General features: G+C 44.0%; 1 protein-coding gene across 5 annotated transcripts in view; it reads left to right on the forward strand.

The window, feature by feature from the left end:
- LOC144671312 (metastasis-associated protein MTA1-like) overlaps positions 1-14,873 on the forward strand; it is a 99,648-nt gene that overhangs the window by 50,474 nt on the left and 34,301 nt on the right. For 4 of the 5 annotated variants that reach the window (XM_078533131.1, XM_078533132.1, XM_078533128.1 and 1 more), the window contains exons 4-7: positions 2,387-2,464; positions 6,056-6,194; positions 13,489-13,552; positions 14,699-14,816. In XM_078533131.1, the coding sequence (XP_078389257.1) occupies positions 6,073-6,194; positions 13,489-13,552; positions 14,699-14,816 (304 nt within the window). In that variant the 5' untranslated portion in view covers positions 2,387-2,464; positions 6,056-6,072. Of the gene's footprint in view, positions 1-1,309; positions 1,433-2,386; positions 2,465-6,055; positions 6,195-13,488; positions 13,553-14,698; positions 14,817-14,873 lie in introns of those variants that run through there. The other variant, XM_078533129.1, reaches the window with a different exon arrangement.

The raw sequence follows: 14,873 nt of genomic DNA on the forward strand, positions 1-14,873 counted from the left end.
CAAAAACTCACGCAAATTTCAGAGAAAGACCTGGCGGGTTGCCAGCCAGTGTTGGAGGACAGGCTTGGTGTCTGATGGATTAAGAGCTGCTTGAAAGAGAGAGAGAGAGAGAGAGGCCTTTCAAACTACCTTAACCATTTGTGGTTGGGGACTTTTTCCCTCTCCAAGAAGAAAGCCTTTTGTTTGTTTGTTTTGAGTGATTGAAGCCAGGAGAGGGTGTATAAAAGAGTAGTGTGCATCACTGAGCTCCTCTGTGCTAATGTGTGGGGAGGGGCCTTTGAAGTTGCTGCTTTACCACAGTGAGCCCCTTTATTGTACACAAATGTAACTGTAGCGCTGATTAGCCTAAAGCACAAAGCTACTTACTATGGTAAAGACAAAAAGCTAAAAGCTACTGCGGATGCTGGAAATCCAAAATAAAAACAGAATTACCTGGAAAAACTCAGCAGGTCTGGCAGCATTGGTGGAGAAGAAATCAGTTAACGTTTCGAGTCTTCATGACCCTTCGGCAGAAGGGTCATGAAGACTCGAAACGTTAACTGATTTCTTCTCCACCAATGCTGCCAGACCTGCTGAGTTTTTCCAGGTAATTCTGTTTTTGTTTTACTTACTATGGTATTTGTTCAACAGTTGCATCTACAAGAGGCCTAGGTGATCCCAAAACCCAGATCACTTGATATTTTGACCCATTTAAAAGTTGCCCTTTCTCTACAAGCAGCAGTGTAATTTGCCTCCCTCACACATGCTCCCAGTTTTCTCTTTTCCTCTGAGTTCCACTGGCACTGGCAGCTGCCACTTTACCCAGCTAACACTTTGCCCTGTGTGAGCCTGGTGTCAGCAGGCTGAGAGACCTTGAAGGATATCACAATGTCATTCACCATTTCAGGGCACTGATCAGGAGCAACAGCCCTGGCTAATCTGCTTTTTCCTTTATTTTCCCCAATTCAGCCACAGGCAGCAGAAAACTTTGCAGCCTTCTGAACAGCACAGTGCCGATCGGGGCCTTTACCCAGTTGGCCATCCCTGCAGCCTGCCTAAATTTATTTCAGCTTTAATTCTTTAAGTTGGTTGCTGAACCAGCGCTAAAGGGTGCTAAAAAAAATTCCATCAAATTCTCTTGGGGGGGAGCTTGTGCTGCAGTACTACTATTTTGTAGAAGGTGGGAATGTTTATAATGGAATGTCTTGTTTGACTATCCACTTGATGGCCTGCTGAGATGCTGAGTGGAGAAATGAGGTCCCGCCTGCAACAGGCTTTAGTGAGCACGTTGATGTGATGTGTTCCATGGTCTGAGATTCATGGTCATAATCACATTTCGGGTTGTCCTTCATCTTTCACTTAAGGAGCAGGTAACCGGATCGTCCTTGCCATGTGTGGGTTCGGCTGAGTGCTGTCCACTGACATAGAGGAGGTCAACGCCAACTGCTTTTGGGTCAGTGATGGTGTGTTGGTTCTTTGTGCTACATGTTGCCCATGATTACATCCATCTGGATTATGGATTGATATCAGCTGCACTATTATTAGCTGCTGTTTCCCAGAATGTTCAGTGTGGTTTGGAGTGCTTTCTACATGGGGTTTTCAAGCCTTTGTCAATGGGAAACTCGGTGTTGCTCATGATTTCTTTTTCCATTTCATGGATGAGCACAGCATCGTGGTGAATGGCAGGCAGTCAATGCGGGACAGCACTGGGAGTCACTCAGTTGAAGTGCATCCAAGTGCCTCTGACACTGCCCTTACGTGTGGCGTTTAGCTGTACATGAACGGTCTTTGTGTGGATGCTGCAGGACCAAGAGGCAGAGCAGTGTTCTGCAGCAGGGTAGGCTAGGGCTATTGTTGCGGTGCCAAGTGTTCTGGCTGTGCTCCCCCATGAAGAGAGTTTCCAGAGCAGGTTCAACCTAATTATTACAATTTGCCAAGTGTCGCTGAGATGAGGCCAACAGACGAGGGTCCTGTCATTTCGGGCGGTGCTCATGGGTAAATTGGCTTCTGCGGAGGAAATGTTGATTTCTTTCCTGATGGCGTTATTGTTCAGTTGGCATTCCATCTGAACTGTCTTTGTGGATTGGGGCAGAAGCATGGGTCCAGAGGTAGCATTCCAGTAGGTCAGTGTTGCTGGTGAGTGTCCTACCCGCTTCCTCTAGCGTTGATTCGTATGTCAGCAGTGCTTTGTCAACGACATAGATGAACTCCATGATGGGGCATGCCCACTGTATTGATGTTAAACAAGCGCTGCAGTAATTGATGAGAATATCCGACTTGTGTTGTCAAACCAGAGCACAGTAATCCTAGACAGATAATAGTAAGATGCATGACGGGGCTTTCCCCCTTAGTAGGAGAGAGAAAATGAGCTGTTTCATCTTTTGTTATTTGTTCGTGATTTGTGCAGGCCAAGAGCTGGATAATTGTGACCCTACACTACCGACTGAGGTCCCAGATGTTCCACAAGAAACACTGCCTAAAGCTGGTGAGTAAATTGCCATCTCAGGTCATTTCTGTCTACAGTCAGCATCCCATCAGAACCCCAGGACAAAGTTGTGTTCCTGAATTTTAACTTGCCCTTTGGATTTAAAGGACAGACCATAACACTGCAGCTGCAGGAATGACGGGATGAATCTGTGATGTAAGGACTTTGACTCTGTGTGATTCTATTCTTGTTGAGGGCTAAGGTGTTGCATGGAATTCATTTCACTTTTGAGTTGGCTTGCACCATGGATCTGCTGTCAGCTCCTATGAATAGCACTTATACACCTTTGGTTACTGTGCCAATCGTATGCTGTTACCTACTTTTCTTGCCAATCCATCTAATAGACTCTTTTGTGTGGGTCCTGGCTTGTTCTGTTCCCATTTTCCTATGCTTTGCACAAAACAGACTGATGTTTGCTGGCTGCTAGGATCAGTCATTTTAAATTTACAATTCAAGGCAGGACGTATAAATATTTCCTCATCAAAATGTAAATTGCTAGTTTCCTAGTATTAAGGTCCTCATATTTCTTAACACTGTTATGATGTTGCCTTTACTGATGAAGTTTAGCCCAAGATGGATATATTGAATCGTTCTGTGTTGTTGCTTACTGAAGATCTAAAATTTGCATGTTGTAGGCTGGAGCCACAGCCTTAAAGTTTCAATTTTCTCCCTTTTAGGACAACAACTAAACAATACACACTTCAAAGTTTGTAAAGCATTTTGGGATGTTTTTTATGTTTTGCGTTATATAAATGCAGTCTGTGTTTCTTTTTCCCCCCAGGTGCTGACTATAGCTGGGTACAGGTTTTGGGTGTCACTACTCTCAACTCCTCTTCAAGTGAGCCCCTATAGTGAACTCTATAGCGTTATTTACAGTGGTTACTGCTGATGTTGCAGTTATATTAATAACAAAAATAAAAGTGTTTGGAATTGGAGGAAACTACATGACAGTTGACAAAAACTGGCAAGTTAACTTCAGCGTGGGGAAATATTAAGTATCCTCCTTGGAGCCAAGAAAAGCAAACTATAATATTTTTTATTACGGTGAGAAGTCAGGAACTATGAAGGAGGAGAATTTGCGTGTCCAAGTCCCCAGATCTCACAAAAAACGCTTATAGCCAGGTGCAACGAGTAACCAAAAGACTAATTCAAGAAGGCAAAAGGAAGGAACTGTGCTTCAGTTGTACAGAGCCGTGACTGGCCATTGAAAGTACTGCACTCAGTTCAGTGCAAATTTATCAAACTGACACTGGGGTTGAAAGGATTAAAATATAAGGACAGGTTACATAAACTTGGTTTGTGTTCCTTTGAGTTTAGAAGATTGAGGGGTGGTCTGAGTGAGAAACGTAAAATCTTAGAAGGCTTTGGTAAAATGCATATGAGGTACTCTGTCCTCTGGTGGGGAAATCAACACAGACCATTTTGGAGTGAAATCGGGAAGCCCCTTTCCATCCAAAATGTAGCAGGAATCTGGACTCTCTGGCAAAAGGTTGTGAATACTGAGACAATAGAAATTTTCAAAACTGACTTAGATAAGGGTATTGAGACTGTGTGTGGGAATGTAAGCTGTGAGGGGGATACCAAGAGTGCTGCAAAGGGATATAGATTGGTTAAATTAAAAGCAAAATACTGTGGAGGTCGGAACTCTGAAATAGTGTTGGAAAAACTCAGCAGGTCTGGCAACCTCTGTGGAGAGAGAAACAGGGTTAATGTTTCAAGTCCAGTATGAATGTTCTTCAAAATTGGTTGAATGATTGGGCAAGAATGTGGCAGATGGAATATAATTTGGGGTCATGTGAAATTGTCCACTTTGGTAGGAAAAATGGAAAACCAGAATATTCTTAGAAGGTGAGAGACTAGATTATTGTTTTAGCTCTAAAGAAGGGTCATATAGACTCGAAACATTAACTGTTTCTTTCTCCATAGATGCTGCCAGACCTGCTGAGTTTTTCCAGCATTTTCTGTTTTTATTTTGAGAGACTAGATAATGTTGGTATTCGGAAGTAGTTGAGAGACCTGCACATGAATCACAGAGATAACATGCAAGCACTCGGGAAGGAACATGCCTTGTTGGCCTTAATTGCACAGGGGTTGGCGTATAAGAGTAAGGTATATTTTGCTGCAATTATATAGGCCCTTGGAGTAAGTACCTGGAGTACTATGCACAGTTTTGGTTCCTTTGCGTACCTTAACCAGAATGCAATAACGGTTTACGAGATTGGTTCCTAGTATGAGAAGATTGTCCTATGAGGAGAGATGGAGTAGAATGGGCCTATGTTCTCTGGGATTTAGAAGAATGAGAGATAATCTTGTTGAAACATATAGAGTTTTTTTTTTAGAGGGCTTGACAGGCTAGAAAGACATTTACCCTGGCTGGAGTGTTTAGAACTAATGGTCATAATCTCAGAATAAGAGGTTCAGCCAATTATGGCTTGAGATGAGAAAACTTTCTTCATTTGGATATGAATGTTAATTTTTGGAATCCTCTCAGAGGATTTTGGATACTCAGTTGATGACTATTCAAGACTGAGAGCGCAAGATTTTTGGGCACTAACGGAATCCAAGGATATATGGGGATAGTGTGATAAAGTGAAGCTCCTGTAGAAATTCAGCTATGCTCACTTCATATGGTGGAGCAACTTAATGGGCCATATGGCCTGCTCCGACTTCTGTTTCTTATGTTCTTAACGGATATGGAGTTGAGGTGCAGATCAGCTGTGGTCTGATGGAAGAGCGCTGGAGCTGCTATGTGAGCTACTCTTATGTTCAATAAATCCTGGATTGAGTTTTGGCCTGCCATTCATGCGCCCACTGTCTAGTAGGGGACACCAGAGCGTGGCAAGGGCTGAGACTTTGTTGATTCTCCCTGTATCTCCCCATGCTGCTCCAGCCAGGTACATCCTTACTACTGCAGCTGGCAATGACTAACTTGGCACAGGCCTGCAATTGAGCTTGGGATTCCCAGTCTGTGTAGCTTAATGCTACGGGAAGCCATGGGTGGGGAGAATAGAGAAACGTGTCTCCTCCCCTTCCTAGGTACAGAGTACAAGGGAGAAACATGTCTTAGCTTCTAACCTAATTGGGGGAGCGGGAGAGTGTTTATGGTTATTGAAGGTGTTGGCACTGGGAAACAAAATATTTTTCACTTCAAGCATCTAATGTTAGCGTTAAGCACTCCCAGATGTAGTTTTCTTCACTTGACACAACAATCTGCATTAGCCTCAGAACAAACACCGTTTTTGAAATACAATTTTCCCTAAAGGATTTGGAGAAGTACCTTTTCTGGTTGTGTCTATTCTTTGGGTGGGTCTGATTTCCAGAGGACCAGCCCTTCAGTAATAGAAGGCATCAATGTCTCTGAAAAGCTGCAGACACAATGTGGGATCTCCTAGTTTGAAGCCTTACTTTTGACTGTCAAGCTAGTAATGGAGCTCCAGTGTCCTGAAGTGTTTTGTCCTGGTATTCACCTGCTCCCTTAGGCACAGGCAGAGTGAGTGTGTGAGGATCTGCCCCTGGACTTTGTTGGCTGCCTTGCTCAATGTGCTGTGCATCAGCAACTGGTGTAACTTTTTGTTGTGTTTTTAATTGCAGAAGATCTGGAGGAGGAAATGGAAGCAGAAACGAACTTGGACAACCCACAGCAGTTGACAGAGAAACAGCAACACCAGCTCAAACATCGAGAGCTGTTCCTATCACGACAGCTCGAGTCCTTACCAGCAACGCACATACGGTAAGCAGATGTATGAACTGTACTTGCAATCTCCCTCCTCTTACCCACAAAATGTCCAGGTACGACTTGGTTGGGAGCAGAATTGTCCATATGAGAAGCTGTTGGTTGCAGCAGGAATCCTAGTGTTGCCGAGTTATAGCTGATACATGTATTAAGATGGTCTGCTGCCTTGCCTGAGGCAGGAGAACCTGTATTACTGCACTGCACACCTTGGATCAATGACACCCAAAAACTGGCACTAGCCTGGATAACTTGCACAGCCTTCAGGTTATCTTTACTTCATTAAGATCCAAAATTTGATGGTACATTCTACAGCACAGCTTCCATGATAGCAGCAATTGGATACAAGGCTGACCCATCATATGAAGCAGTCCACCCGTTTAGTTCTCCGATGTGACTTTTCAGCCTCCAGGTACAGGTAACCTAAAGCAGAGGTTTACAACTAGGGGCCGCAGGTAGATTTTAGAGGTTACATGAGTTGGTTTCTTCCATCAGTAGTCTCTCCTGTACATTGAAATGAGTTAAATAATCTGAGCTATAAAAAGACTGTGTAGGTTTTTTATTGTGGCTCAGTACTGTTGGTCACTATTTGCATGTGGCTCAACAGTTCACTTGTGTCCACATGTTGATAGGTGTAGATCAGCGTCGTGGAAAGCTGCATTTCTGCACGGGATGCTTTTCCAAGAGGAGTTTTTCTGAAACTGCCCAAAGAGGTTTTAGATACAGGAGGGAAACTATAAAAATGGTCCAGGGCCTGGTATTTTTCAGCGAGACCTGTTTTGCTGAAAATAGGTTGCATTGAACTAAATGTAGAACCAGCAATGTTTTATTGTAATGGAAACCCTCATGAGGTGGCTCCGTGGACTTGAAAAATATATTAAGGTAAGTGTAGAATTTAAACTTTGAAGTCAGGCCTTTGGGTTTTTTTTTAATATATTGGTTTATCTATTAAGCAGAATAGATGTTACATAACTTAAAATCAACCATCGAATTTCAAGAGTGTTATTCCAATCCTGGTTAATTGTACCAGGCCCTCACAGAGAGGTTATCTATCCAGAAAAAGATCATGAGAAGTTGTGAAGCGTGGAGTGGTCAGTTTGTGGACTCTAGGACTCTAGACCAGATGCTGGTTTTGATGTGCTGGAGTTAACATGAAGAAAGTGAAATCTGGATAAATGCATGGTTAAATTTTTAATGATGCTTCAAAGCTAATCTTCCTTAATTATACTAAAATAGCAACAGGTTTCATAATAGTTCTATAGGTGAAAATGGGATATGTTGTCCTTTAGCCTGGGAAGCAAAGAAAATAAAAAGGGTTGTCAAAATTGCTTTGGCTGCAGAAACGCTGGCTCTTGAGGCTGTGGTGTTAGGATTATATTAGTCAAAAATTTTAAGTGACATAGTCTGTAGAATGGGCATACTGAAGATGGTATACCCAATGAATGTTATGTAGATGAAAATGCCAAATCAGATGGGTAACAGGAGACATTGCCTGATTCATCTTTTAGGAGAGGTCGGGAGGTGATCAGTGCCTGTCTTGGTTAAACTTGTCCTCTTCCAAACTTTCATCTTCAATCATTCAAAGAAGGCATTTGTATGTTTCCCCTGACCCCTGTGTGTCACCTCTGCCCCATGTATTGCTGTCAGGAGTGAAGCCCATCCTGTTCTTCTCTGATAATTACGCATCTAGCTTGTAAACATTATAAAACGGATGGAAAGAGTCCCACTGACCAATTCGACAGAAACAAAATGCTGCAGATAATGAAAGTCGCATAAAAACAGAAATGCTCGAAGTACTCCGCTGTGTCAGTAATTGTGGAGAGAAAACAGTGTTAACATTTCAGGTTGATGACCTTCCATCACCAATTCCTATCTGAGTTCCAGAAGCAGTCAAAAGAAGCTCCAGAAGATGGCAACCAATATGCAAAACCTTCTAATCCCATGTAACACAGACTTTGCTCTTAATAGCTATAAATGTCCCCTTTTTCCCAGGAACTCATCTAGCTTCTGTAGCACTGCAGGGGATCCATACTCTGATAGTCTGTTCCAGAGGATAACAGCTCACTTGGAGAGAAATACCTTTTAGCATTTAACCTAGAGCTTTGTGTTGGCATTCAGTAGTTTAGCCCTATTCTGACGATTCCTATTTAACTGAGGAAAAGTCTCAAAAGGAAGAGTTTCCATTTATATATTACTTTTTACATCCTTAGGATATTACAGTGTTTCATGGCCAATGAATTACTTTTGAAATGAAGCTACTGTTTTGTGGGCACACATGGAAACCGATTTGCATGCAGCAAGTCCCGCAGACGACATTTTATCTAAATTAGCAGTTGACCTGTTTTTGGTCGTGGGATACATGTTAGCCAGAACACACAATTCACAATTGAACAGTGAACCTATGTAACTGGGCTTCGTTTGATCCCATCATCATTTTACACACCTCAATCATGCCCACTCTAAACCTGCATTTCTCTGCCAAAATCACCCAACTTCTTGATCCTATCCTGATCACCAAAATCCGTTAGACTCTGTCGTTTTGTTGACATCCCCTGCACACCCTCTAGGGCCTGAGGACCAAAACTGAACACAAGATTCCCAAATGTGAGAGCACCCAAAGCCTTGTACAGCCTAAGTGCAGTATTTCTGACTTTGTTATATTGGTCTGACAGTACATGCCTGCTTGCTGTTGAATAGGCTTGTCATATTGCTTGAGTGCCTTCATAATGATTTATCGACTGTTGAGACCATCGCTGTTCATGTCCGTTATTAATTTGAATGATAGCAACGTTCACATGCTCGTAGATAACACAAAAATGTGAAGTGTGGTTGGGAACAAGACAAAATCAGCCAGTTGTTGGGTTTTTTACCTTCTGTGAAGGTTCAATTGTTCTGCAGTAAATTCTGAACATGAAGTTTACCAAACCCCATTGTGCAACACCGCACGTTCCCACATTGAATAAGATCTGTTAAATCTAAGCTCAGTTCCCATGTCTCATCAAAATCAGCCTGCCACCTCTTCATTTGGGTTAAGTTTCGATCAGTAGATTGAAAAAACTGTTATCACTTCCCGCCCAGTTGTTGACTTTTGGAGAGCAGGAAAACTTTGCTAATCTGCAAGTGAAGGTTTCAGCTGTGGGCCCCCTGGAAACGTTTATTGTGGTGAATGTTACATAACAAGTACTGCTTTTTTAATATAGTGAAACAGTCAAACTACCTTTATTACGTGGAATTACCGAATTGTTACTAGGGCTATGGGCAGAATCTATTTTTCAGTTTCATCCAAATATGCAAATTTATGTCCTAAGCACTGCTGCTCCATGTATTATCCAGCGTCCACCCTGTTATACGAAAACTCAAGTAGCTTTATTAGTGTGTTGAACGAATTATGCCTGCACCATTCAGACCCGGACCCCGTTATATCACAGTCCATGTCGGCCATATCTCGAGACCAGGTTATAGCAGGGGTCCCAATATATTGGGTGGGGAACATGCCTGGCTGGGTTTAAAAGTCACAGGTATGTGCATTTCTTTTGTTTCCTAGATCAATCAATATTTGCTCCCAGGCTAAGATAACGTGCATGCCTTGGGCCCATTCATAGCTGTATCTTTTGGTGATGCCTAATGCTCAGGCTTGCAAATATATACACTGTCCAGCAGGAGTTACTAGACAGCCAGCAGTAGCATTAATAGATTTACCTCTTTCCCAACACAGGGCTGATGAGATCAATTGAATTGAATTGCCTTGATTGCTGCCTCAGCAAAGCTCAGTTGCTATGCTGGAAGCGTTCCTGGCTTTGTGTGGTTTAATGCCCCACTGGACAAATCCTATTTGAATGAAAGTTTGGGGTCCAAGGCAGACCTGTGTTATACTGAAACAAAAACAGAAAATGCGGGGAAAATTCAGCAGGCCTAGCAGCATCTGTGGAGAAAGAAACCGAGTTAACGTTTCGAGTTCATATGACCCTTCTTCAAAGCTAAAGAGAAGTGGAAATGTGATTAAATTTATACTGTTTAAGGGTGGGTGGAGCAGGTGAAGCTGGATAGAAGGCCAGCAATAGATGGGGACAAAGGAGATATTGACAAAGATTTCATGAACTAAAGGACAAAGGGACTGTTAATGTTAGTGGTAAGGACTAAAAAAGGTGCTGATAGTGGCATAAAGGTAAGAAAGCAGAATGTGATAATGGCAGAACAAGGGTAAAAAGCACAACGTGGACCTAGTAACAGATGGCCCTTTTGGTGATGGGGTGGGGGGAGGGTGCAGTGGTAGGAAAAAAAGATAGAAAATAGGATAGAAGGGGGGATAAAATAATGAATAAACAAATAAAAATAAGTGGATAAAAAAATGAATGTAGAAAAAAGGAGATTAAAAAAGGGGTGAGGATCGAGGAGAGAGTTCATGTTGAACTCAATGTTAAGTCCAGAAGGCTGTAAAGTGCCTAGTCGGAAGATGAGATGCTGTTCCTCCAGTTTGCATTGGGCTTCAATGGAACATTGCAGCAGGCCAAGGACGGACATGTGGGCATGAGAGCAGGACAGTGTGTTGAAATGGCAAGCGACAGGGAGGTCTGGGTCATGTTTGCGGACAGACCGAAGGTGTTCCGCAAAGTGGTCACCCAGTCTGCGTTTGATCTCCCCAGTGTAGAGGAGAGCACATTGGGAGCAGCGAATGCCGTAGACCAAATTGAAGGGGGCGCAAATGAAGCACTGCTTCACCTGAAAGGAGTGTTTGAGCCCTTGGACGGTGAGGAGGGAGGAGGTAAAGGGGCAGGTAATGCACCTTCTGTGATTGTGGGAAGAGGATGAGGTGTTGCGGGTGATGGAGGAGTGGACCAGGGTGTCCTGGAGGGAACGGTCCCTACGAAATGCTGACGGGAGGTGAGGGGAAGATGTGTTTGGTGGTGGCATCATGCTGGAGTTGGCAGAAGTGGCAGAGGATGATCCTTTGAATGCGGAGGCTGGTGGGGTGAAAAGTGAGGATAAGGGGGACCCTATCATGGTTCTGGGAGGGAGGGGAAGGTGTGAGGGCAGAGGTGCAGGAGATGGGTCGGACACGGTTGAGGGCCCTGTCAATCCACAGTGAGGGGAATCCTCGGCTAAGGGAGAAGGAAGATATATCAGAAGCGCCGTTTTGCAAGGTGGCATCGTTGGAACAGATGCGACGGAGGCGAAGGAACTGAGAGAATGGGACGGAGTCCTTACAGGAAGCAGGGTGTAGTCGTAAGGAGTTGTAGTCGAGGTAGCTGTGTGAGTCGGTGGGCTTGTAATGAATATTGGTGGACAGCCTATCACCAGAAATGGCGACAAAGAGGTCAAGGAAGGGAAGTGTCGGGAGATGGTCTACATGAAGGTGATAGAGGAGTGGAAATAGGAAGTAAAATTGGTGCATTTTCCCAGGTCCAGACGAGAGCATGAAGCAGCACAGAAACAGTCATGGATGTACCGATAAAAGAGTTGTGGGAGAGGGCCTGAGTAGGACTGGAACAAGGAATGTTCCACATACCCCATAAAGAGACGGGCATAACTGGAACCAATGAAGTTACCCATAGCTGCATCTTTTATCTGGAGGAAGTGAGATGAGTTTAAGGAACAATTGTTCAGTGAGAGAACAAGTTCAGCCAGGCGGTGGAGAGTGGTGGTGGATGGTAATTGTTCAAGCCTCTGTTCAAGGAAGAAGCAGAGAGCTCTCAGACCATCCTGGTGGGGGATGGAGGTGTAGAAGGATTGGACGCCCATGGTGAAGAGGTGGTGGTTAGGGCCAGAGAACTGGAAATTGTTGATATGACGTAGGGCATCAGAGGAATCGTGGATGTAGGTGGGAAGAGATTGGACAAGGGGAGAGAGAACGGAATCAAGATAGGAAGAAATGAGTTCCGTGGGGCAGGCACAGGCTGACACGATCGGTCTGCCGGGACAGTCCTGTTTGTGGATTTTGTGGGGGGGGAGGGAGAAACGGTCTGTCCAGAGTTGGGAGACTAAGGGTGGAAGCTGTGGAGGACAGATCTCCAGAGGAGATGAGGTCAATGGGTGTACTGGAAACAATAGCTTGATGTTCAGTGGTGGGGTCATGGTCCAGGGGGAGGTAGGAGGAAGTGTCTGTGAGTTGACGCTCAGCCTCTGCGAGGTAGAGGTCAGTGCGCCAGACAACAACAGCACCACCCTTGTCAGCAGGTTTGATAACAAAGTCAGAGTTGGACCTGAGAGAACAGAGTGCGGCAAGTTCAGAAAGAGACAGGTTAGAGTGGGTGAGAGGGGCAGAGAAATTGAGACGGCTGATGTCATGCCAACAGTTCTCAATGAAAAGATCGACAGCCGGTAAGAAGCCAGAGGGAAGGATCCAGGTGGGAGGAAAATACTCGAGGCGGGTGAAAGGATCCATGGAACGAGGGGAGGACTCCTGCCCAAAGAAGTGAGCACGGAGACAAAGGTGGCGGAAGAAGAGCTCAGCATCATGCCGAGCCCGAAATTAATTGAGGTGAGGGCGTAAGGGTATGAAACAGTCCTTTGCTGAGTACAGAATGTTCTGCATCAGAGGGGGGAAGGTCAGAGGATATGGTGAAAATACGGCAAGGGCTAGGATTAGAAGACGGGATGGAGTCAGAGGGACGGGAAGGTCCTGGATGTTGGAGGCTTGTGTTCCTTTGCACCTGAAAGGAAGAGGAAAAGTTTCTTGTTAAGGCGTCGGATGAGACAAAGAATAAGATGAAACTGGGTACGAGGACAGCTTTGGGATAGGATGAGTTGGTGCTGCTGGAGAGAGAGGTCGAATGTGTTCATATGGCGGCACATGGCACTGAGTGTGGATCTCGGGATGCAGCGAGAACAGCCCGAGGTACATTGTATGTCCCAGAGATACCTATAATCCTGGGTGGATTTGAAACATGAGGGATGGAACTTCAGTTGTAATCCATGTGGTGATGCTGAATCCACTGTGTTATACTGAGTTCCAAGCAATAGTAAACTGCATTATAGCCAACCAATTCCCAGACGCGAAATCTCTAAGTTTGGCTTTAAGTAGACCCTATATCAGAAGTAGTCATGCATTTGGACTGACATTAATGGGAAGTGAAATCATGCATATACACATCTCACACGTGTGGGCACAAACATGCACATGTCGCGTTTGATGGAGTGTTTTGAGCATAATGAGAGTTCTGGTGATTTCAGTTTAAATATTTGCCTGTAGTGCATTAAGTTTGCCAAACGCCCCAGATTGCCAGGTTTAACTTATATGATGTTTTATGCCCCTCTGCTTTTAAATACAACAAGCTCCCCCTTTGTTTCCACACAGAGGTAAATGCAGTGTGACCCTGCTGAATGAAACTGAAGCAGTCTTTTCATATCTGGAGAAAGAGGTGAGACTTTTTTTTCCTTTTGTTATCTGCCACTAGAGGAGGTACAATAAGCTGCACAGGGAACAGTGACCTGTATTCTCAGATATTCCTTGAGTGTTGTATGCATGTCAATGAGGAGCGTGTCTGTGTGTGTGCACATGTTAGTAGGAGTGTGCGCGTGCCAGTGAGGAGTGCATGGGGGAGGGGGGAAGTGGTGTGCATGAGTCCATCTGTCAGTCAGTAGTGCACGTGTGACAGAATGCCTGTAGCAGATATCATGTAATAATCAGACTTGGAAGATGTGACATTTTATCATGGATGTTATTAACAAAGTGCGATGGGAGAATGTGTTACAGGAAAGAAGTGTGGCACCTACAGGAAGTGCATGATGTATAAGAGACTTTTGATAAGATATTACTGCACAATGACTTCAGACCAGAATGCAGATAGCACTGGCTTCAGCCCAACCCTGAAATGCTGTCACTATATGCTATTTCCATGGGGGCTGAGAGTTGACTTCCCTATTCAGAGCATGCTCACTCTTAGAGAAGTTTAGTGTTTCTGTCTGTCTGTGTGCATGTGCGCCTGTCTCACTGCGCCATCCTCTTGCGCTGTCGTGTGTGTCTTGAGTATGTCATGGTGAGCGCTACTCAGTGGACTTTGTCTTGTTGCTGGGGTTCAGTTTCTCATATTAAATTCCAGGAATTCTTTTTAATATCTGGTAGAAGATGGGTGAAGAGATGGAGAAATCAATATTGTAAAGATTTTCAAAAATGTTTGAACATTTATTCAATCTCTTAGTGGTGTTACATGGTATGTGTACATAATTTCAAGACTGTTTCTTGTTGTATTTCCTCTTTTAAGTTATATCAGCTTCTTTTGAAAGGTGAAGGAAACAGAGACACATTGCACCAGATGTTATCTCTGCACAGACCCAACTTAGAGTAAAAAATAAAAAAATTGGGGAAATGATTAGGGGTAGTGAGACTATAGTAGTTTAATGGAGACTTGTCCATTTAAACAGAGCTTGGTGTGTAGAAGGAGGGTTTGGTTGAGTATGGGTTTCTTCAGATTCTGGGGAGAGTTGACTCTAATTCCCTTGCAGTGGCAAAGGAAGGTGTTGAGCTCGCACTCTGAAGTAACTCTCCTTTTTCTTTTTTCTTTCAGGATTCCTTTTTTTATTGTCTAGTTTACGATCCACAGCAAAAGACTCTTCTAGCAGATAAAGGAGAGATCCGTGTAGGTCCCAGGTACCAGGCGGACATTCCAGATTTACTGAAAGAAGGTGGGTGATATACACAGCCATGCTTTGGGCTTATTCTGAGTGGAACATTCAGAAGTT

The sequence above is a fragment of the Cetorhinus maximus genome, chromosome 32 (assembly GCF_964194155.1).
Source record: "Cetorhinus maximus chromosome 32, sCetMax3.hap1.1, whole genome shotgun sequence".
Taxonomy (NCBI): domain Eukaryota; kingdom Metazoa; phylum Chordata; class Chondrichthyes; order Lamniformes; family Cetorhinidae; genus Cetorhinus; species Cetorhinus maximus.